This window comes from Salvia splendens, chromosome 16, assembly GCF_004379255.2.
Source record: "Salvia splendens isolate huo1 chromosome 16, SspV2, whole genome shotgun sequence".
Taxonomy (NCBI): domain Eukaryota; kingdom Viridiplantae; phylum Streptophyta; class Magnoliopsida; order Lamiales; family Lamiaceae; genus Salvia; species Salvia splendens.
This window is the reverse complement of record NC_056047.1, coordinates 5,153,257-5,175,425: the sequence shown is the minus strand read 5'-3', so window position 1 is coordinate 5,175,425 and position 22,169 is coordinate 5,153,257. Positions and strand designations below refer to the sequence as shown.

The following is a 22,169-nucleotide window of genomic DNA, read 5'->3' as shown; positions in this document are numbered from 1 at the left end:
AGGGCATTCAACGCCGTGGAGGAAGAGGGGGAGGCGGCCGAGGAGGATGAGGATGTAGGTCGGCATCCGTACAGCCGCAAGGACACGATGGCGGTGTACAACGCCTGGATCAACGTCTCGTACGATCCCATCGTCACGAATCAACAATCCCGGAAGTGCTTCTAGGAAAAGGTCACCGAGGCCTACAACGAGATCAAGCCAAGAGGGTCTCGCCGCCGCACATTGAAGATTCTCCGCCCTCACTTTGACCGAGTCGACGGGGAGGTCAAAAAATTTTGCGGCGTCTACAAGAACGAAGCGGCTCATTACCAAAGCGGAGCCACGGGAGCCGACATTCTGAGATCGGCTTTGCGAGTCTACTTCGACGACACCGGCAAAGAATTCAGACATGTCGATGTCTGGGAGGCCGTCAAAGATGAGGAAAGGTGGGCCGGCGGTGTGCGGTCCAGCTCGGGCTCGACCTCGAAGCGCACAAAGCACACGGCGGGTGCCCAATACTCGTCTAGTGGGGGTGGTTCGGGCAGCGCCGCACAAGAGGCTGCCTCACAGAAGGTTGAGGGCACGGCAGACGATGTCGGAGGTCCTCCCGTGTGCGCCGTCGGCCGCAAGGGACCAAGGCGGCTAAGGCGGCTAGAGGGAGGAGGGACCGAGGCGAATCAAGCCAGGTGGGCTCGGGCTCGAACACCCTATTGTCCATGTACTTGACCGCCACGATGGCGGACACTTCCCGCATGACGCCTCCACAATACCAAGTCCATCTTGCCGGAATTGAGTATATGACAATACAAATTGGTATTCCGCCTCCAGGTAGCTTGAGTGCACCGCCACCGCCTTCGGGAGATGATTCGCCGACGGAGTAGTTTTTTTAATTTCTATAAAATTGTATTTTAAATTATGTATTTTTTTAGGATTTGAAGTTGTATTTTTATTTTATTTAATGAAGTGTGTTTTCTATTAATTGAATTTGTTGGAAAAAAAAATAAAAAATGAAATTGAATGAATAGTAAGTTAAGAGATGGTTAAAAGACGGATAAAAGATGAAGGGTTGCAGGTTCTGTCTCTTAGTTAAGAGATGGAGTGAAAATCACAGTGGGACCCATGAATAGTTAAGAGATAAGACGGTTAAGAAACAAATAAGAGTCAGCGTTGCGGATGCCTAATACTCCTCTGATATTAGTAACAAATGAGATACGCCAATGGCAATTAACTAATCTAAAAACCCAAATGAAGTAACTACAAATATTCTGACATCATAAACCAGTGAATATTTTATGAGATTACAAAACGACAGAAGATCGTCCATGGAAGAGATGCTAAAACATCTATGTCGAATAAAGGAAGACATATGAACAGCTCAAGCGTGTCATCGATGTGGATATGCATCCAGACTTGGTGTATCAGTGCTCGAGGTGAAAAACGTACTCAGTCAGCCGCTGTAATTTACTATGATCCAGTTTCTGTTTAGTCACGACGGCCTGCTTCTTCACGGTGAGCATCCGGGATGCAGGATCCACAGTCCAGCCGTGTTGCAGTACATCTGCAAAGAGAGAGCAATCACCCACTATTAACGAAACTCAACAGCAACATTTGTTTGACATCATTCAAACAATCGTTTAACTATCAGATAAGTGATTGTCTAAGCAATGGACGGAGCTTACAATTTGTTGCGTCCTCCTCACTCATTCCAAGGAAAAGAGCAGTATCTTGAATGCTTATGGTTGAATAAGCAGATTGTAGAAGTTCAAACATCCTTTTGGTGTACATTTCTGCAATAGTTTAGACATGAGCCTTAACGATAGATGTATGTTCCGGTAATCAACGTTGATCAGCAGCAAAATGATACTACTACTACTACTACTACTACTACTACTACACAATGTGCTAAGCGTCCTTAAAAACCTCCTCTACACTAGTACAAGAATCAACAGAGAGTGAGAGAGTACAAACAAAGATCTAAACTCTTGATGCAAGATTGAAGTCTCTATTTAATCACAAGGAAAAGTCGCCTTGCATTGTGTATTCTTTATATGCCTATAGATCAATGACAAATAGGACAAAGGAGATCAAGCTGCAAGTAGGCTCCCGATAATCGATATAGTGTCAGTAGTTCATTATCCTGTTGACTATGTTGTAGCTATTTAAGGCCATCCAGTACTCATAATAAAGGTCTTAGCAACCGGTTTCCTTTTAAAGTTTGACAAGTCATACTCATTTTAACATTATCCCACACAAAAGGACACTAGAATGCAATTTAGTTGAAGAAAAAATCAAGTAAAGATAGTAGATGTTCTAATTTTAAAACTTATTCACATAAAGTTTCTGGTGAATCCATATCAGTACTGCAAGAATCATTATCATGGGTCACTATATTGATATTAGCATCACATATGGAAGAGGAATGGAACTTTTAACTTACACAGATAATGACTATAAGTGGAGTATGAAAAGACATAAAAAATGAATCATGAAAGAACCACGACTATGTACCACAATCAGCACAGGTTCAAAAAGATCAAATGTATCTCAACAGAGCAAGATAGCATACATTTCTACAATAAATCAATTAATGGCATAAGAAAACATTGTTGATATGAAGGCTAAAGAAGGTAGTATGCATATAGTTTTCCTCATTACGGCCACATACTCAACAGAAACAGCTCATGGAGCTGTTGGATGCACAAGTAATGTTGCGTCGACTTAGGCTACGTTTGCAAAACTACTCAATGTCCCACAGCAAATCAATGGAATCTCCAACACAATACACAATGCAATCAATTCTTTTCACTGAGGCAAGTCGCTGAGAGCATGAATAGGAGTACTAATTTAGTTCACACACACAAACTCACCAGAGAAAGCTGCCATGATTCCCTGACACTGTGGACTCCAGATAAACTCACGAATAGCCTCATGAACACTAGCGTAATCCTTGATCCACAGCCTCTGCCCAATTTTCCACGCGGCTGATACTTCTGGCTGGCTCTCTTTCACTGCTAAAGGTATCTTCTTCCACAAGAACCTTGCGCTGTTACTGTAACAGTTCAAATAGCACAATAACAGTCACAATCGCCATCACACCACGGCAACCAGATAACACAATCAAACAAAAAAACATAATCACAACAAATTTTCTCCAATTTAAAAAAATTTAACAAGGGGACCAAAAATTACATGTCATTGACGTAGATGTGACCGATAAGATGAATGGCGTAAGGCCAATCTTGCTGATACGAGACGCCCTCAGATGCAGCCTGTGATCGGCGAAAGATGAAAGTGATTAGCGAGAGAAAGCTAGGGTTTGCAGCGGGGAATGGGAGGGTATAATTGGGTATGCTTGTAAATTACCAGGAACATTAGAGTATCACATATGCCTGCGACCTTGTCGTAAGACTTGAACGCGAGTGCTTCATTCAGAGCGGAGAAATCCATTAATGGCGGCGCCGGTGCAACAGGCGGTGGTGGAGCTCTGTTTCTCTCAATCTGGTGCGGTGGCGACGCCTGTGTTGGAAAGTGCAACCTTATTTTTGGGCTAATGGGCCGAAATATGTCTACAATACTGGGCCGGATGTCATGATATTTTTTACTAGTAATTTTCTTTGTGTGAGATTATTAAGTGATTTTGATTAAAAATATCTAATATGAATAAGGTTTGCAAGAACGAATTGGTTAATTAATCTTGAGTAAGCTTCTTTATGTTGGGAAAATTCAAAATATGGGTATTTCTCAATTAATATTAATACTATAAATTTGTCATTTTGATTACAATAAGCCTAAAATTTCTGTTTTTATGAACACACTACTTGGAAAAAAAAATTCGAAATATTGTATGTTTCCAATACTTTAGTATTTATACAACGATTTTTATTATAAAACGAGGATTTTGTGTGATATGAATCGTCATTCTTAATCGATATCGTGCCTTTTTTAATATCTTATTCCTTTTTCTCCCCAGATGATACTTATTTATTGTGATGATATTATAAAAAATGAGTACAAGAGGTTGGATGATTGAAGAAAGCTACACATTCTAATAGTCATGGTTTTATTGAGGGATTATCAAAGAGCTTTATGCCTTTATCTGACTGGGGCACTTCTATATTAATTCTTTCAATTTCACAACTTTGTCAATATTTTGTCGGCCAGAGTTTAGTTTATACTTTCACTACCAATAGTTTAGTAACAGATCATAGATGGCATAAATTTGAATATAAAATTGATAAAGTATGAAAATAATGAAAATAAAAGTATTTCGAATATTATTAATGGATAACAAAGTAGATCTTATTCATTTGAGAGAGATATTTACCAAAAAATAAAAGAAGATTTATTTATTGAAGTACTAATTGTGGACTTATGAATTGGAGTATTACTATTTGTCTTCACGTGGGAGATTTTTTCCATTGAACATAACCAACCAGTTTTCATTTTCCAATTCTTTCCTTTTTTTTTTTGGTAAAGGGGAAAGGAGTACAAAATTACCCAATTTGATTGTTAATTTTTTTACGATGAACCAAGGTAATCAAGATGTTTTTTTCATATGTCAACCTAGTAGTAGAATAATTAATGACTGCGAACAAAGGCTGCGGAGTGAGTACTTTGTTTTGGGCTTAGTTAAAATGAAATTTTATCAATTTTCAAGATGAATAAAAGAAGAACAAGTATTTTTTAATGCTCATCTATACTAATATAAAAGGTGAGTTTTGGCTAAATTTTGAATAATTTATAAGTTTTGGGTGCCATTGTAATTAATTAAAATTTGAAATTCTATACGGCAGTTTCAGATGTATAAATGCAATCCACTATGTAAAATAATTAATTTTTTCAATATGCGTTTAGAAATTTATAGGGTTATTATGTAGTAGGATTAATTTTCATGCGTTTAGAGCATTCAGTAAAAATATTAATTTTGATCAGTTTAATGCATTAAATGCACACATGACTAAACCATCACTAATTATTGGGTTTAATGTGTGATCATGTTTTGATATAAACCATCACTACTTTTACGTCACAATCATGTAGATCAATTCCCCACATCAAATTACATGTAACAGCATGCAAAGAAATTAAGAAAACAATTAAAAGATTATCTTGTGGGAATAATGGTGTGAGTAGTGGAAGGTGATCATGGGAGTCCTTTGCCTTTTCACGTCAAGTAATCTTAATTGTCTTAATTTTGTGGTTTGTAGTGTGTTAATTTTATGACCTTCCATATCCTTATTTTGTAGCTATAAAGGGCATGGAGTTGTTTATGGAGGCATGGAGTTGTATATGGATTACACACCAACGAAAGTATACTCTCTTATCTCTCAATCTCACTACATTTTAGTGTGTATTTTAGAAGCATTGTATTCTAGATTTTCGAAGCTCAAGCAATTTCGTCGGTGTCTAGCTGGTTTGAGGTGCTTCTATATGCTAAGAGAGTTTTATCTTTGAAACAATACGTCAATTCGAGAGCATTAGGCGCGACATAATCTGTCTTGCAGAAAGAGGGAATTCACGACTCCACTAATGATAGTTCGGTTTGTTTTATTATTTTCATTGTGATTTCTGTTCTACTTATTATAGTTTTTTTCGATTTTAATAGTTAGAATGTCGCCTGTATAATTTTATCTCAAATGTGACTCTTACGGTGGGACGGACCGGAATGACAAGATGCGACCCTTATTGTGGGACGGAAAAAGTATTATTTATCACAATAAATAATATTTGATTATTTATTACAATAAATAATGTTTGATTATTTATGTGAATGTTGTTTTATACTAATATTTTATTTTTTATTATAATTCAATCTTTCCAAAATTGCTATATACTCTTTATTTTAATTTTAGGTTTATTATAAAAAACAACATTATTGTGTCGTAATATTTGTGAATTTACTTATTTTTCATTATTTTGTACAAGGCAAAATTGTTGTTGCATACATACCGATTTATATATATCTTGAGTGAGACGGAGGAAATAGCATATGAATAGTCTCTTATGCGGTCATATATATTTGATAAAAGGGGAGTTTTGGAGAAATTTACAAGATAGCCATTTGATTTAAAAATTTGTATTAAATTAAAAATGTATAAATGTTTGATTAAAAGCTAAAAACGTGTGAACTATGAAAAGCCTACGTGATTGAGTGGAGGTTTTTATTTGATGAACATCCATGATAAATCCTTTCTTCTACCCACGTCTTCATGCCATTAAGTTTTCAACTTCTTTCTTCCTATAAAAACACTACTCCACACCTCATGCTTCCTGAAATTGGACGAGCACTTTGAGGTTCTTTTTCTTTGTTTTTTTATATTTTAGGTTTTAGTATTTACCTATTTCCATTGTCCTTTTGATTTTAGGTTGTGTAAATTGAAAGTGGAAATATTTATGCTAACAAATATGGCTACTTTTTCATTTCCTAATGGAGTCTTCTTAATGTGCTATCACTGCTATGTTGTGATTCAATTGTTATTTTGTTATTACGTAAGGAAAGATCAGAAATTTACTCCTTATAATTTATAAATTGTATTGGTTTATATGCAGAGTGCTTATAGTCATAGGCACAATCAAAATGAATGGCTATAATCAGGTTGAGCAGATTTTAAATGATATTCTTCGTGTAATCAATCCCTCCAAAAAGATTTCATATCATATAATTGGATCCATAGAAAGTTTAAGAGGTATGTAATGCTTCACCTCTATGGAGTAAGAATCACTATACTTAATTCTTGTATTAAACAAGGGAAAAAATTGATTAAATTGTGGGAAAAACTTTTACAGTGTCTAAATAATGTGGAAGTCTTTGGTCCCAATTGTGAAAAACTTTTACAAAGTAGTTCAACTTCGGTCTACTTATTAACCTAAAGAAAATGATAATTCTAAAGTATTCTACAATTCCCAAATGTATTATCTTCACATATCCAATTCATTCCCATTTCCGCGAGAACTCATGGTGGTCATATCTTAGTTCATAATTTCATATGTTAGACTGGTGTTTGTTTTGTAATGCCTACATTAATTTCATGCAAATAATTGAAGGATTATTTTTTGTTGGAGTGTTCGTATTTACTACTTGGACATCCACTTATTCAACTAAAGTTTGCATACTTTTAAGTTTGAGTTATTTCTTGCCTTATTTATTTGTTTTTAATTAACGTGTGTTTGCATTTTTGTAAATATCCAAAAAAATTTAATCAACGTTTATGTGCTAATTTTTATAAGTGATTTTTCTATATTACGCTTTTTTAATGGATAAAAATTTAATACTATTATATGGAGTACATTTCTGAAAGAAATATAATGAATCGTGCATTGTGCGGGTGAAGGAAATAGCATAAATGTTATATAATTGCTATAAAATCATGTCATAACTAAGGAAATTCAAAAAGGTTTATTCACGTAGATTTTTTTTTAAAATTTTCATATAATGGTATTGTTTCTAATCTTATTTAATTAATTAATTTATATTATTAAATCAATGTTTTAAAATATATTTTTATTAATGAGACACACACTGGTGCACTTACCGAATTAAATCATAATAATATCCTCAATACATGAATAATAGTATATTTTGTCATTTTGAATATTTCTAAAAAACTTAACATATTTTCTAACTTCCCTTTTCAGAACATTTTTTAATATCTAATTTTCCGTACTTATTTACCAAGAATATGGCCAATCATTATAAGTCGGATTATATCTTTATTCACATTTTATTAAAACTAATTATTACACCAAAATAAAATAAAATAAAATCCGAATTAGATGTTTGGATGAATGCAAGCAAGATTTTTTTTGTTTACGGTTCACATAGCTCTATTGTAAAGCACTTTCTTGATATGAGCACATAAACAGATTTACAGCCATGATTCAGGTAAGAAAACATCTACTATCAATAAGGATTATCACGTAGGCCGACCCAGTGTAAGATATCGAATACAGATCTAAAACCCCCAAAATTGAATAAGTGATCAACAAAGTAAAATTGAATTGGGACGGAATGAGAATTTTATTGATATTTAGCTCACTTGTTGGTCATGATGAGTATATTTTAAAGTTAAGGGTTTAGGATTTAGGTTTCAAGGTTTGAGTTTTTAGTGTATAGGGTCACTATATTGCAATGAAATGAAACTCGACTAGGAAGTGTCTCACCAGGACAATCTTAAATTATAGCTTTTGATGAACAATATCTTAAATCTCATCAGGGAAAGTGGTAATTATACATTCTTTAGGTTTTTTTTTTGTTTTGTGGGATGTAAAGTTGCTTTATTTTTTAGTCTCACGGTTATTATATGCAACGATTAGGTGGGCTGAAAAACAACATATGCTGCCTGTGGTGATTTTGCAGCATTCTTGGTTGCCATAAAAAAGGTTTTAGAATTGATAAGGATTTTAGTTTTCAAGGATGAAGTTGAAAGTTCTATCTATAATTTAATTATGTTCCAATATTGATTTGTAAATATTTTCACCTTCATATAACTTAAAATTTTATTATTCATTTTGTTCATTGTTATTATATGCTATGATCTTTTGTTTATAATTTTTGAATAATAATATTGTTTATAATTCTGTTTCAATCATATAGAAACTAACAATCAATGTTTTGGAAATATCTTAGTCCGTGCATAGCACGGGTGTAATGCTAGTTTTCATATAAAAGGGAAGATTATAAGTGTGGGGAGGTTCGGCAAAGGAATCAAGAGCTAAACTATGGACCTAAATCTAGAAACATAAAAAACGACATAGTTAGGTCTAGCTACAATGGAATAGGTCGAGTACCTTGAAGCTAAATAGAGCATAATTTGACCTATTTTCACCCCTCTCTAAAAGATACTCATATGTAATAAAACCCATGGAGAACCATCCAATTAAAAAAAATATGATGTGATTTTTTAAGAATACGTCTTTATATTTATATTACTCCATATATGTATCACCCATAATATGGTATTTTTAGGAGAATTCAACCATTATAGCTGACAAGCAAAGAAATAAGAAAAATATTTCAACTCTACCTAGCACTTATTCGACAACCCTCTACTTCTCATTGTCAAAAGCTAGAGTGTTTAAGATGCATTAAATATGGCATTCAAACCTAAAGAACGTAGATCCATGCTATTTCAAATGGGATTGCAGTTGTGGGAGACTAGAAGTGTTTAACATCTCATTCCATAAAATTTGTTAATTCAGTTGAGTGACCAAGCACTCAACTTCAACATTCAAGCACTCAATCTGTTATCTGGCAAAAGCAAATGATATTGGATTTATTCAAAAAGGGAATGTTTGGTGTATATCATATACAATGTTGTAAACTATGTCTCTAATGTATAAACAGAGAGACTCGCAATCCATATGAAACACAACTGCTAGCAATAAAAACTAGCCTTAACCATGATCCCAAGTATATGCAGAAGGCCGGGAACTATTGAGCTATGCCAAAAAGCTAAACATGATAGTTTGAAATGAAAGAATGCAACCTTGAATTATTTCACCAGCCACCAGCAACGCGATAGTTCATAGCTCTGCTCAACTGAAAATTCTGCAACTTAGTCCTACACTATTTTCCAAACTGATAACCCACCAATTCCACAAGTTATCAAGCTGTTCTGTTTTCCGATCACTAATATCGTATTGAAAAATTATTCATTAAGTTCGATAGCACCAAGAAGACCCTACAAGATCATGCCTCCGACTGACTAGTCTCTATGACTGATATCTCCTTCTCCTAATGCTGAATATTACAAGGTAGTTTCATACTCAGCCAAGGATCTATATAACTTGCAAATGCCCTATCAACACCTCAATACTTGTAAATAAATACACGTGGATGAAATTTAAACATACCAGAAAACAAAGATGGAGTCTCTAACCCATATTCTAATGTGCCTTTTCAAGGCAGAATTTCAAAATTGTACCTGACCTCAAAATCATCAAACAAGCTAGCAGCATTTCCACTACGAACCCTTCCTCTCCCGCCTTTCCTCCTCTCGTAGTCAGCATCATCCGTTGGCAACTCGTGCCTGCACACAGGGCACGTGTTCCTCATACTAAGCCACGGCAGAATGCAGTCCCCATGGTAGAGATGGGAACAAGGCATCCGAGTCACCTTCTCACCAATCGCAAACTCATCCTTACAAACAGCACACACGACCACGCTATTGTTCTGCCCAACATCTGCCTTTGTCAGCACCAACGAAGGCAGCTTCTCGACCGCAGATTTTGCAGCCGGGGGGCTGCCTTTCGACGTGTTGTCATTCTCCACCAACTGCCCGAAAAGGGCATCGTATTCCATTGTCAAGATATAATCATCTGGAAGATTAGTATGCGGAAGAGATTCACCTTCACCCCCATTGATGATGCTGTTTTCTCCAGGAATCTCGAATTCGAGATTTCTCTCTAGGTTATTGACTGCCAACAGCACTTCCCACCCGATATTACGCCCTACCTCTACACCTTCACCATCACCACCACCTAAATCCGAACTATCAATATCCGAGGAGGAAATATTGGATGAAACCGAGATTTCTTCGATTCGATTAATCACCATATTCAAATTCTCCCTCTCATCAAATTGAACCCTCTCACTAACCTCCTCCCATTCAAATTCCTCTCTATTATTGTCACCAGCGTAATACCTATGATTCCTAACCCCAAACAAACTATCATCGTCGTCATCATCGTCATCATCGTTAGTAAAGCCAACATTTACCTCGAATTCCTCGGTATCCGACTCCGAATCCATGCTGACAACCCGCAGACCCGGTCCGAATCCGAATTCCATGCCCGGATCCTCCACCCGGCGCGAATCGAGCTCCCAAATCAGATCCTCCGCCGGGTGCGGGTGGCGTGGCTCGAACAGATCTGTGACGTAATTCATCTGGTCGTCGTCTTCTTCGCCCCCGAAGAAGAAGCTATTGGGGTCCTCGTACTCGCAACCCCCCGGATTCTCGGGCTCTGAGTTCAAATTGAACCCTAGATCGAACGACGTCGCGTAGTCATCGAAGAAAGAGGGATTTGAGGAATTGTGCGGTGGGGAGAATGAATCGAAGACGAATGGATGCGGCTGATTGAAGAATTCCTCTTCCTCGTGCACGGCTTCTTCTAGGTGGGAGACAATGGTAGTCGCGATGGATCGCCGGTATGTCGGCGGTGACTGCCGGCGCCGGTGGAGATTGGAAACCTCTGCCATAGAGAAATTGATGCGTGGCTACGGTTTATGATTTTTTTTGGGGCTGAATTGAATTTAAATTAATTTAATTCATTTTTTATTGTTAGTTGTGATTTAAAATAGGTGTGTTTTATTAGTTTCCTTCGGTCTTTCTTTATACTCCTTGACTACTTCTTTAATTATTGATTAAGTTTTAAATAATTAATTTTCTAACTCCAAAATAATTTTTTTTCTTTTGTGAAAATTGTCAAGTGCATCATCCGTACTTCTATTTAGTATTTGCGGCCATGGGACCATTTTCAAACCAACCATTATGTTTCTTGCAAGAAATAATAACCATAATATTTTATTTATATCATATTGATAGAGAAACTACTTAACACTTTACCTCTCCAATCCATAATATTTTATTTATATCATATTGATAGAGAAACTACTTAACACTTTACCTCTCCAATCAATTCTCAAGGTGGAGAAAGGAAAATAAAACAAAAGCACAAAAATCATGCCAAGTCAAGTAAAAAGAGATGACGTTGCATCCACTCTAAGCGGCCTTCCCCAGTAGCCCCACCCCTTTTTTTATTCACAGCCCCAATTTTTTGTTTCCGCCATTATAGGCGGACACTTCCAAATAGCCCTAAAATTTTATAACCAATTTTCATTTTAATTTTTTCATTTCGTTTTTAAATCAGCAGAATTGAAATAATTATAAAACGAGGTAATTGGGACCGAATATTCGTTGTACTGGCAAAAGGTAAAATTATACAACGAACGTCCAAAAATATACAAATAAAAACGCCGCCACCGTCTAATCGGTGGCGGAGTCCGATTCCTCCTATAAAAATACAAATAAAAAATGTTGAAAATGGATGGTGGAGGAGTGGTATTTATAGGAGAAATTTTTGAAAAAATAAAATAAAATTAAATTCGAGGGGGCTAAGGCGCGCCGGCCGTCGCCCCACTATAGACCAGCACGCCTCGGTGGGGGATAGGCGCGCCTATCCCCCACCGCCCCGTCTTCGCCCCCTTCCCGCCGCTACCCTCGTCCGCCCCGGGGCGAACGTTCCAGCCACTATAGATCGCCCCCTCGTTGCCCCCTTTCACCTATAGTGGATGCTCTAAGAGTGTTCACTATAAGGCGGACACCCCAATAGCCCCGCCCTAGTTTTTGTCTATAATCTCAGTTTTTTTGTCCATAGCCCCAAAAATTTGTTTCCGCCACTATGGTGGACACTTCCAATAGCCCCAAATTTTATAATTAAATTTCATTTTAAAATGTTTTTAGTTTCAATCAAGTATAATTAAAATCATCGCAATGTAAATAATTAGAAAACGAGGTAATTGGGGCCGAATATTCGTTGTATTGCAAAAGGGTAAACTTATACAACGAAAATTTAAAATAAAATACAACTAAAAACTCTGCCACCGTCTACTTGGTGTCGGAGTCGGCTTCCTCGTCTTCTTCTTCTTCTTCTTCTTCTCCTTATCCTCCCTCGCTGCTGCCGGCCGCGGTTTCCCCAGGAGCATCATCAGCCAACCCTAGCCGACGCTCAATCCGAGAGATGAGCTTCTTGACGCTGCGGATAGAGGTCTGTTGTCCCGGGGGCCGTCCTCGTCTAGTGTGTGTAGCGGCTGGCTCTTCGACTTGCTAGTCGGGCTGCTCGAACTCGTGCGAGCCGCTTCCGCTGCTGTAGTCCCCGACAAGGTTGTGCCTTGTACGCTTCGGCCAAGGAGCTGTATTGACCTCTTGCGCTCAGATGGCCTTGAATTTCGGACAATCCGCGAGGACTCGATACTCCTCCCACATTGTGAACATCGGCCAGCGTTCCGTGTTGTATTGGCCCAGCGACAGGGCCCTCACGTCTGTTTCGCTTCGGCCACTCTCAGCGTGGAGAAGGTTGTTCTGGTATATGCACGTGAACCGCTTGGTACCCAGTAGAATCCTACCCCACTTTTTGCGGATCTGTTCTGGGTCGCGCTTTTCGGCGCCGTCGGGTTTGAACTCGTCGTACGCCATCATGACGCGCCTCCAAAAGCTCCCCTCGGTCTGATCGGAGCACACTACGGGTCCGATGTGATGGCATCCCACGCCCTCGCCACGGCAATGGACTCCGCTTTGGTGTAGAGCTTGCTCCGTCTGGAGCCAGAGCCACCGCTACCGCTGACGCCACTGCCCTCGCCCCCGCCACTGCCGCCACCGCTGCCCGAGCCGCCACTGGAGCCACCGCCGCCACGTGTGCCGCCATTGCTGTCTCAGCCCCTACCGCCACCGTCGCCACCCCCCAGAGCCTCGGGTCGGAACGTGCGTTTCCACCCGTGCTGCCGGCGTATCCGGGACGCCGGAAGTGAGCAGACCAATCATAGTATCCAGTGCGTCTTGATCTGCTTCGGTGAAATGAGATTGGCTGGATTGGAAAGGGGACTCCGGACGCGGCTGGTTAAGCGCGTCGAGGTTGGGTCTGTAATCTCCAAATGCGGAGCGACTCAGATTTTCGCTGAAAAAGATGGGGACGTTGGAGAAGACCTCCACGACTAAGATGGAGGAAGGTTTGGACTCGATGCCCATGGTGGGGGATATTGACTCCAACTCCACGGCTGGGACGGAGCCCCACCATATCCCAACGGCTGAGAAGGATAGCCGCCATATCCCGATGGTTGTGAAGGATAGTCGGCCGACGGCTGTGAAGGATTGCCGTCATAGCCCGATTCCTGCGAGCCGGGTGATTCGTCGTCTCCACCGTGCATTTTTAGAGAGTGAAAGTGTAGATAGTGAATGGAGGGATTGTGTGAAAATGGTGAAAAATAGGTGGTGGAGAGTGGTATTTATAGAGGTAATTAAAAAAAATTAAAAAATCCACCGAGGACCGTCGGCGCGCCTATCGCCGGGCACTATGGCCGGCGCGCCTATAGCCGCAGCGAAGGGACGCCCGGCGCGTCCTCGCCCTCGTTTCGCCGAATGCCCGTCCGCCGCCTACCGCCCCCATTTCCTCGTCCGCCTCGGGGGCGGACGTCGCCTGCACTATAGACCGTCCCGGGACCGCCCCGCCGGGGCTATAGGCGTGGCGGTCCCATAGTGGAGACTCTAAGATAATTAGTGGGAATTTTTTCAACTTATTTCAATGTAATAAATTAGATTTTGGAGACGATTGATTGGAAAATTAATTGTGGAAGTGGACTTTTTTTGAAGACAACGTAACGTAGCCCACTGCGCATCCTCACAAAAAAGAGTGATTTGGGACTTCATTTCCCAACTCCATTCCACAATCTTTTCATTTATGTCGTATATACATTTTGGACTTTCAATTTGCCAATATATGATTGACCGTTTACCTATAAATTATTATTACACAAAAGCCTCCAACTCCTGAAGAATTACATTTAGATACAATATAATTTGATGAAAAATCCAATATAGTGTGAAGAAGGAAAAAATACTCACGAAAACAAGCAAAAATTATCGATACACACAAGTCAAAATTGAAAAGCTTTTGAAATGAGCAAACTTTTAGTAGAGACTGAATTGACTCCTTAAAATGAATCCAAACTTTAAAGAAATGTAACAACTCTCTGAAATGACTCTTTAACTTTTAATGAAAATAATAACTTTAATATATGAATATAAATTATTTATCAAACTAATTTAAACCAAGTATCAAAAAGTCTGATGAAGAATATTATAAGGGCATCTCCGATCATTTACATCACATTTTTTAGTATATGTACACCCAAAAGTAATTTTACTCCAATCATTTATATCAAACTCAAACTTTAGATCATTTTAGTATATGTCTAACAAACTTTTGCAATAGCTATAGTGTACCCCTATATTTGGTGTTGTTATGTTGAAACATCTAAAAATGAGTTTGAACTTGCAATATAATTGTTGAAGTTTTCTACACTAATAATGAGATTTGTTGTATGATTAGAGATAGTCTAAAGCACATCTCAATCAAGGAGAATCAAATCAAGACAAAATTTAAAAATTAAAACAAAACAAGTACTCCCTCCATCCCGCTTAAGAGCATCCGCAATGGGGCGGACGATAGGCTGCCCGATGCCTCGGGTGCGCCATCGTCCGCCACTGTGGGTGTGCGGACGATGCCTGATGCATCTTCCGCGCCCTACAGATCGTCCGCGGACGATACGCGGACGATAGGGCATCATCCGCTCCATCGTCCGCCCACCGTGGGTGACGCGGACGATGACGCGGGCAATGCAACGCGTTTTTATTTTTTTAAAATTCAAAAATTATTTTTATATAAATACCCCCTACCCCACATTCACATTTTTAACATTTCCATTCACATTTCCACTCTCAAATTACACTATAAAATGGATTCTGGTGAATACCCAAGTCCGAATAGTCCTATAGGGCGTTTTTAATCAATGTAGGATTTGCCGTTTTTACTTAATCATGGTGTTTTTTTTTTAATTATTTTGCATTGACATATTTGAAAACATTTAAATTAATTAACAAAATAATAGTGAAACCTATAGGGCAGCCTTTAGGGCGGCTTATAGGGCGCCCCACTGCAGGTGGAAGGGTTGGAGGATAAAATGATGATGTGGCGGTGCATAGGGTGCCCCATTGCTAATGCCCTAAGATGACACGTTTTCCTTTTTAGTTTGTCCCAACTAAGATGACACATTTCCTTTGGAAACGTTGTCTCTCCAATTAATACACCCAATAACTTTTTTTCACTCATATTAAAATATTCATCCTTTACTTCTCTCTCTATTTTAATACTTTGACCCATCTTTCCTCTCTCTAATTAAACACTTTAACCAATAACTTCTAAAATCTCGTGCCGGCCAAGGAATGTGTCATCTTAGTCGTGACGGAGGAAGTATAAAAATATAACAATTACTTATGGATGAACGATAAAAAAATACGAGACAATTATTCGCAGAAAAAGTATAGAAATATATTTAGATTTGATCATTTGAATGACCGTAATAATTAAAATATAAAGAAAAAAAAAACAGAATCTATGTCTTGTGTGTCGTATAAGCAATATAGTGCAACCTTAAGCGGGGTTGATGATAGCAACAATAAGTAGGGATTGATAATAACGACAATCACTAGATTGCTTAAGATGGAATCCGTGTGTTTAATTGGACATTAATTCATAAGTGTATGTCATAATAGGTTGCCTGGAATCCACAATAGAATCACAAATCAATGCATAAAAAATGGCTCGAACCAAGTCTGTCCAAGTGGGTAGATAGACTTCTAATGAAGAGATCATCGACTCAATTATCATTTAAGACTATTCTCTAATCTAGATACCATTGAAAAAATGAAAATATTTTATCTTTTTATACTACTAATATTTTTGAGAATTGCCACCCAAGCAATTTGCAATCAATTAAATTGAAAATCTCCTATCTAGTAATAATAATAATATAAGGTATCGATTATATACACAATTTAAAATAAAATAGTTTATAAATTTAGCCGGCAACTAAATTGCCAGACCAAGGATTTGCCACTTACTACATTTTTGAGAGAATACAAAAGTCACTAAGAAAACACCGTTTATTTAAGCTTAGTCAAATCAAACTCAATTTAGTATTGGAAAATTGTCTTTTCTCACTGATTTTTCACGCTTAGTTGTCATATTCATTATGAATCGATCAACGCCACTATATATATTTATTAAAATCTTGAAAAAATGAGGGTTGTATAAAAATCACAAGCTAGCAGCGATTTGAGATTAAAGAAATGATTTTTAAATGTGATGACATGTTTAACTAATTGACTTTATTTAAAGTCCAGTGAGCTCCAGTTGCCATCCCTCTCCCTCTACAAATTGCAGATCTTAACAGGCGGTGGCTTATCACGAGATTTAGCTTCTGGTGGAAATGGGGCTCTCCTTCAGATCTCCCACATTTTTGCTGTTTTTCTTGCTCTCTTGCTTCACCTTCACTTCGATAGGTAATTCTTGTCTTTTCAATTTCTTTTAGTTACTGTAAATCTGGTTGGTGGGAAAGGTTTTCTTGGTGGGCTCCAAATTATCTGGGAATAATAAATGATGTTTTCCCTGTTTGATCCGATTAAAAAGCTCGGATCTTTTGTGATTTGGATGCATTTTTAGCTTGCTTTAGTTGGCAAATTCGAGATTAAGGTATTCACTGCTTCTATTTGCTAAATCGGGAATTGGCTTTAGTTATTAATTGGGAATTTAAGGTGGATTTGGTTGCTCCAATCTTGAGTTGTGGTAGAATAATAAAAATTCGATCTTGATTCTTCTACTGCTTTCGGGTGTATGTGAATTTAATCAGAATGCTAGTGATTTCACTAATTTCATCTAGAGAGGTTTAGGATTAGTTAATCTTGATGTGTTGAAGTGTGATGGTTTCTGTGAGATTTTGATTTATGGTATTTATAGATCACAGTAATGTAGTGTAGCCTTGCTGTAGTTATGTTTGATTCATTTGTACTGGAATTTGAGTACTGCTGAGAATGTGTTGCTACATCATGATTTGATGTTTGATGTGTTTGTTTGTCTTCAGTTTATAACTTGTTTACTTTCGTTGTCTATCTTCAGAAGCATACGATGCCCTTGATCCTAATGGCAATATCACAATTAAGTGGGATGTTATCACGTGGACACCCGATGGTTATGTGGTAGGTGTTAATTTGATTTATCACATCTGCAGTTTGCTCTATTGTCACCTTGAATGCAACCCTTCAACACTTTATATTGTGTGCAAGTGTTTATACTGACCGTCTAACATACTAATATAATATCCCCGTGCATCTGTTGAAATTTGCAGGCGGTTGTGACAATGTTCAACTTCCAACAATATCGTCACATTGCAGCACCGGGGTGGACTTTGGGATGGACATGGGCGAAGAAAGAAGTGATTTGGAGCATGATGGGAGGCCAAACCACCGAGCAAGGAGATTGCTCGAGATATAAAGGGAATGTTCCACATTGTTGTAAGAAAGACCCCACGGTTGTTGACTTATTGCCTGGAACTCCTTATAATCAGCAGATCGCAAATTGTTGTAAGGGAGGGGTGATTAATTCGTGGGGACAAGATCCGAGTAATGCTGCAAGCTCATTCCAGATAAGTGTTGGCGCAGCGGGAACTACCAATAAAACAGTTAGGGTGCCTAAGAACTTCACACTCAAAGCACCAGGGCCTGGTTATACTTGTGGACCTGCAAAAGTTGTGAAACCGACTAAATTTGTGACCTCTGATGGAAGAAGAACAACACAAGCAATGAGTAAGCTATCCTCTTTGTGCTATCCTATTCATACATCGGGTATTTGACTATAACGATGAACTATGTAGCATGCCATTGCTCTGTTCAGACAAATATATTGATTGATTCTTGATAATGAGAAACATGGTGGGGTTGCATCAAATGATCTTTTAATGGGGTCTCGTTAGCTGTCCATTCTTGTTTGATTTTATATTTGGTTCCCGATAGCAAAGTGGACCTTCAAATTGGCCCTATTTAGTCTTACTCATACTTCTTCTCTCTCATTGCAGTGACATGGAACGTGACATGCACGTATTCACAGTTTCTGGCTCAAAAAACTCCATCATGCTGTGTTTCACTGTCGTCTTTTTACAATGATACAATTGTCCCTTGTCCTACATGTACATGTGGTTGCCAAAACAACCTTACTCAGCCAGGAAGTTGTGTGGAGTGAGTTCTTGCTTCTATATTTTATCTTCTGCATTGCATTTTTCCCCAAATTAAACTTTGCCACTAATTGTGGAATTTTCCTTTTGCTCCTTGCAGCCCGGATTCACCATACATTGCTTCAGTTGTATCTGCTCGTGAAAAAAGTAATAACTTGTCGCCTCTTGTCCAATGTACAAGTCATATGTGCCCGATTCGTGTCCATTGGCATGTGAAGCTGAACTACAAGGATTATTGGCGGGTCAAGGTCACAATAACGAACTTTAATTACAGGATGAATTATAGCCAGTGGAACTTAGTTGTCCAACACCCCAACCTCGACAATCTTACACAGATATTCAGCTTCAACTACAAGCCACTAAACCCATACCAAAACATAAGTATGTTTCACTTCAGAGAGTACTGCACATTTCAGCTTCCACTGCTTTTTTCACATTGCATTATTTTCTTTTGTGACAGATGACACTGGGATGTTATACGGTGTGAAATTCTATAATGACTTTCTTGAGCAAGCCGGCCACAATGGGAACGTGCAGTCGGAGCTTCTGTTCCGGAAGGACAAATCTACTTTCACTTTTGAAAAGGGATGGGGTTTCCCTAGAAGAATTTACTTCAATGGTGATAATTGTGTTATGCCGCCTCCAGATGCATATCCGTTTCTACCAAATTCCAGTTTACGACAAAACGTCTCCCTGCTGATGCTGCTCATCACTATGTTCATATCTGTTGCATTCCACTTGTCATGTGTCTGAGAATCTTCCATCTTTAACAGCAAGGTTTTTGTCAGTGTGGCTGCCATTGCTGTGAAAGTCCAAGAAAATTGACCAACTCAAGTTCTTCGTCCCTGTGTCGTTTTGGCGTATACAAAATCCGCGACGAGAATAAGATTTCTAACTGTAATTGTTGGTGAATCCCATCTGCATTATTTTCTGTGGTGTTGTTCATGTTCATAAATTTTTGATATAAATGTAACGAGACGAGGACGATTTGATACGTTGTACTTCAATTAAGTTATCTATATTCATGTCTGATCATCTTCACATCATCTAAATTCTAATCTAACTAAAAAGTTAACAGTGAGGGAAAAAATGGCAGTGCAAATTGCACTATCATGTATATCTCATCTGGTTCTGTAGAATCGATACACATCCTCAAAATTTCTAACGTTATAAACTCGGAACCACAATAATCATCACATCATTGTGAGGAAGAAAAACCCAACACAGAACATGAACACTGTGAGTAAAGCTCGACTCTGAGGTGCAGAGTTTGGCAGGAATGGGTAAGACTCCCCTCGTCGCCGTTGAAGTAGACTTTCCGGGGGAACGCCCATCCTTCCTTGAAGATAAAAGTATCCTTATCTTTCTGAGAGCATCCATCCGCTATCGTCCGCCACTGTAGCTATGCGGACGATAGGGCATGGACACTGGCAGAGCCAATTAATGACAAGGGGGGACAGTGGTACTCCAAAATTCTGTAATTATTATTATTTGAGAGTAACTAATGTCAAAGCTATCACAATGGTCCAATGGTGTTGCACTCATTTCTCATTGCTAAGATCACGTGTTTGATTCTATTTGGCCACCAATTTAATTTTCTTATTTTGTCAAAACAAGTTGGTGTCTAGAACTGTAACCATTGAAAATATTTTCAATAATACTTTCCCAAAATAATGTAAAAGATGATTTCTGAGTAACATTATTATTTCATGTAAAAATTTATTGCACTTCCAAATCAAAAGTTCTGGATCCACCACTGGCCATGGAGCACGGATCGGGCATGCTATCGTCCGCCCTATTGCGGGCGACGCGGACAATAGCGCGCCCAATGCAACACATTTTCCATTTTTTTTAATTCTTCAAAATTTATATATATATACACCACACTTCTATTTCTTCCTTTACTCTTCCATTCACTCTTTCATCTCATTCTCTATTTCAATTTATAATGAATTCCGGTGATTTCCCAAATTGAATAGTCCCGATGGATTTTTGATGCTCGGTGTTGGTGCACGGTGGCCGGGTATAGACCCTGATGAATACCGGCCCTTCGACTCCAACACCCAGTACGATCCGGATTTCACCATGGATTCGTACGCGCTGTCAGACATAGAGCCGTCTCCCACCCGCGCCCCAGCCCCCCACGGCCGCACCTCTGCCTCCGTCGCCGCCGCTGCGGGCTCCGCCCCCTACAAGAAGAGAAACATGCAAAGAGCCCAGAAGTTGCCACATTCAGAGAAGAATGAAGAATTAGCCACAAGGAGGACGAACTACAACCTAGAAGAAACCATTGTCTTGACGAAGTGTTGGGTTTATATTTCAGAGGACCCGGTGTTTGCCAACAACCAACGCCAAATCGCGTACTGGAAGCGCATCGCTGATCGCTACAACAAGGCAAAGTCGACAGTCGCCTACAAGTGCCATAGGGAGCAGCTCTGCAAGCACTGGAAGCAGGTGAAGAAGCAGGTCAATTTGTTCTCGGCAGAATAAGAGAAGTGCTTGAGGGAGAAGGGCGACGGTGAGAGTTTGACTGATGTGCGCGATAAAGCGCTTGCGTCGTACATTTCATTGTACGGCGATTTCAAGCACTAGAACTCCTGGCTCATCTTGAAGGACAAACAGAAGTTCCAAGGAGGGATTCTGCCCATATCGGTTGCGGCGAATAGGACGAAGAACACCGCCGCCGGTGATTATACGAGCAGCGACAACGCCGCACTTACAATGGACCTCAACCAGAGAGGATGAGAGTTCGGGCACACCGATGTCCTCCCGACATCCGATTGGCAACAAGACTGCCAAGAACAAGGGCAATGCGAAGGCGACGTCCTCACAGAACCCGGCCCGGACCTCGGCCCCGACTACGGCTGCGGGACATGCCTACGCGGAGTTGGTGGCGGCTGCCAACCGGAGGACGTTGTTGGACACGCACAACGCCCTTAGGCAGTGCGAGGACCCGGGTGAAGCCGAATACCTCAAGAGGATGATCGACGATCTCCAGCGCAAGTTGGGAATGCTTTAGACCAGGTTTTTATCTATAATGAACTTGTTTTTTTATTTCCACTCTTGTAACTTTTTTAATTAAGTAATGTATGATTTGCTTTTAAATCGTGGTGTTTTTTTTTATTATTTTGCATGACATATTTTAAAACATAAAATTAATTAACAAAATAATAGTTAAAATTATAGGGCGGACTTTATGGCGTCTCATTGCAGGTGGAAGGGTAGGAGGATAGAATCAGTGGCGAAGCCACATTGGGGCTAGGTGGCCTCTGGTCCCCTATAACTATTAATAGTAATTTGGGCTCTCATCGTAAAATTTCTGGCTTCGCCACTGGATAAAATGATGATGTGG

At 39.1% G+C, this 22,169-nt stretch overlaps 3 protein-coding genes across 3 annotated transcripts; 1 reads left to right on the top strand and 2 right to left on the bottom strand.

The window, feature by feature from the left end:
* Nucleotides 1–1,173: 1,173 nt before the first annotated feature.
* On the bottom strand, nucleotides 1,174–3,500 carry LOC121770020 (COP9 signalosome complex subunit 8-like). Its single transcript, XM_042166813.1, has 5 exons — nucleotides 3,343–3,500; nucleotides 3,169–3,248; nucleotides 2,847–3,028; nucleotides 1,659–1,766; nucleotides 1,174–1,537 (listed from the first exon to the last, which is right to left on the bottom strand). Exons 1-5 carry the CDS (start codon nucleotides 3,424–3,426, stop codon nucleotides 1,398–1,400), a joined length of 594 nt encoding a protein of 197 aa, XP_042022747.1. The 5' UTR covers nucleotides 3,427–3,500; the 3' UTR covers nucleotides 1,174–1,397.
* Nucleotides 3,501–9,222: 5,722 nt separating this feature from the next.
* LOC121772283 (E3 ubiquitin-protein ligase CIP8-like) lies at nucleotides 9,223–11,259 on the bottom strand. The gene has a single exon (XM_042169311.1). It carries the CDS (start codon nucleotides 11,174–11,176, stop codon nucleotides 9,878–9,880), a length of 1,299 nt encoding a protein of 432 aa, XP_042025245.1. The 5' UTR covers nucleotides 11,177–11,259; the 3' UTR covers nucleotides 9,223–9,877.
* A 5,578-nt stretch (nucleotides 11,260–16,837) lies between these two features.
* On the top strand, nucleotides 16,838–19,863 carry LOC121772281 (protein COBRA-like). Its single transcript, XM_042169308.1, has 6 exons — nucleotides 16,838–17,093; nucleotides 17,707–17,786; nucleotides 17,936–18,392; nucleotides 18,662–18,821; nucleotides 18,918–19,198; nucleotides 19,278–19,863. Exons 1-6 carry the CDS (start codon nucleotides 17,021–17,023, stop codon nucleotides 19,568–19,570), a joined length of 1,344 nt encoding a protein of 447 aa, XP_042025242.1. The 5' UTR covers nucleotides 16,838–17,020; the 3' UTR covers nucleotides 19,571–19,863.
* Nucleotides 19,864–22,169: the final 2,306 nt, after the last annotated feature.

What these genes read in the sequence shown, in the direction of transcription:
- LOC121772283 (XM_042169311.1), bottom strand. Translation starts at nt 11,176, where the DNA reads ATGGCAGAGGTTTCCAATCTCCACCGGCGCCGGCAGTCACCGCCGACA.
- LOC121772281 (XM_042169308.1), top strand. Translation starts at nt 17,021, where the DNA reads ATGGGGCTCTCCTTCAGATCTCCCACATTTTTGCTGTTTTTCTTGCTC. An exon ending in GGACACCCGATGGTTATGTG is followed by an intron (nt 17,787 to 17,935) that starts GTAGGTGTTAAT and finishes TGAAATTTGCAG; the next exon opens with GCGGTTGTGACAATGTTCAA. An exon ending in AAGAACAACACAAGCAATGA is followed by an intron (nt 18,393 to 18,661) that starts GTAAGCTATCCT and finishes CTCTCATTGCAG; the next exon opens with TGACATGGAACGTGACATGC.
- LOC121770020 (XM_042166813.1), bottom strand. Translation starts at nt 3,426, where the DNA reads ATGGATTTCTCCGCTCTGAATGAAGCACTCGCGTTCAAGTCTTACGAC. An exon ending in GTGATACTCTAATGTTCCTG is followed by an intron (nt 3,249 to 3,342) that starts GTAATTTACAAG and finishes CGCCGATCACAG; the next exon opens with GCTGCATCTGAGGGCGTCTC. An exon ending in AATCATGGCAGCTTTCTCTG is followed by an intron (nt 1,767 to 2,846) that starts GTGAGTTTGTGT and finishes AAACTATTGCAG; the next exon opens with AAATGTACACCAAAAGGATG.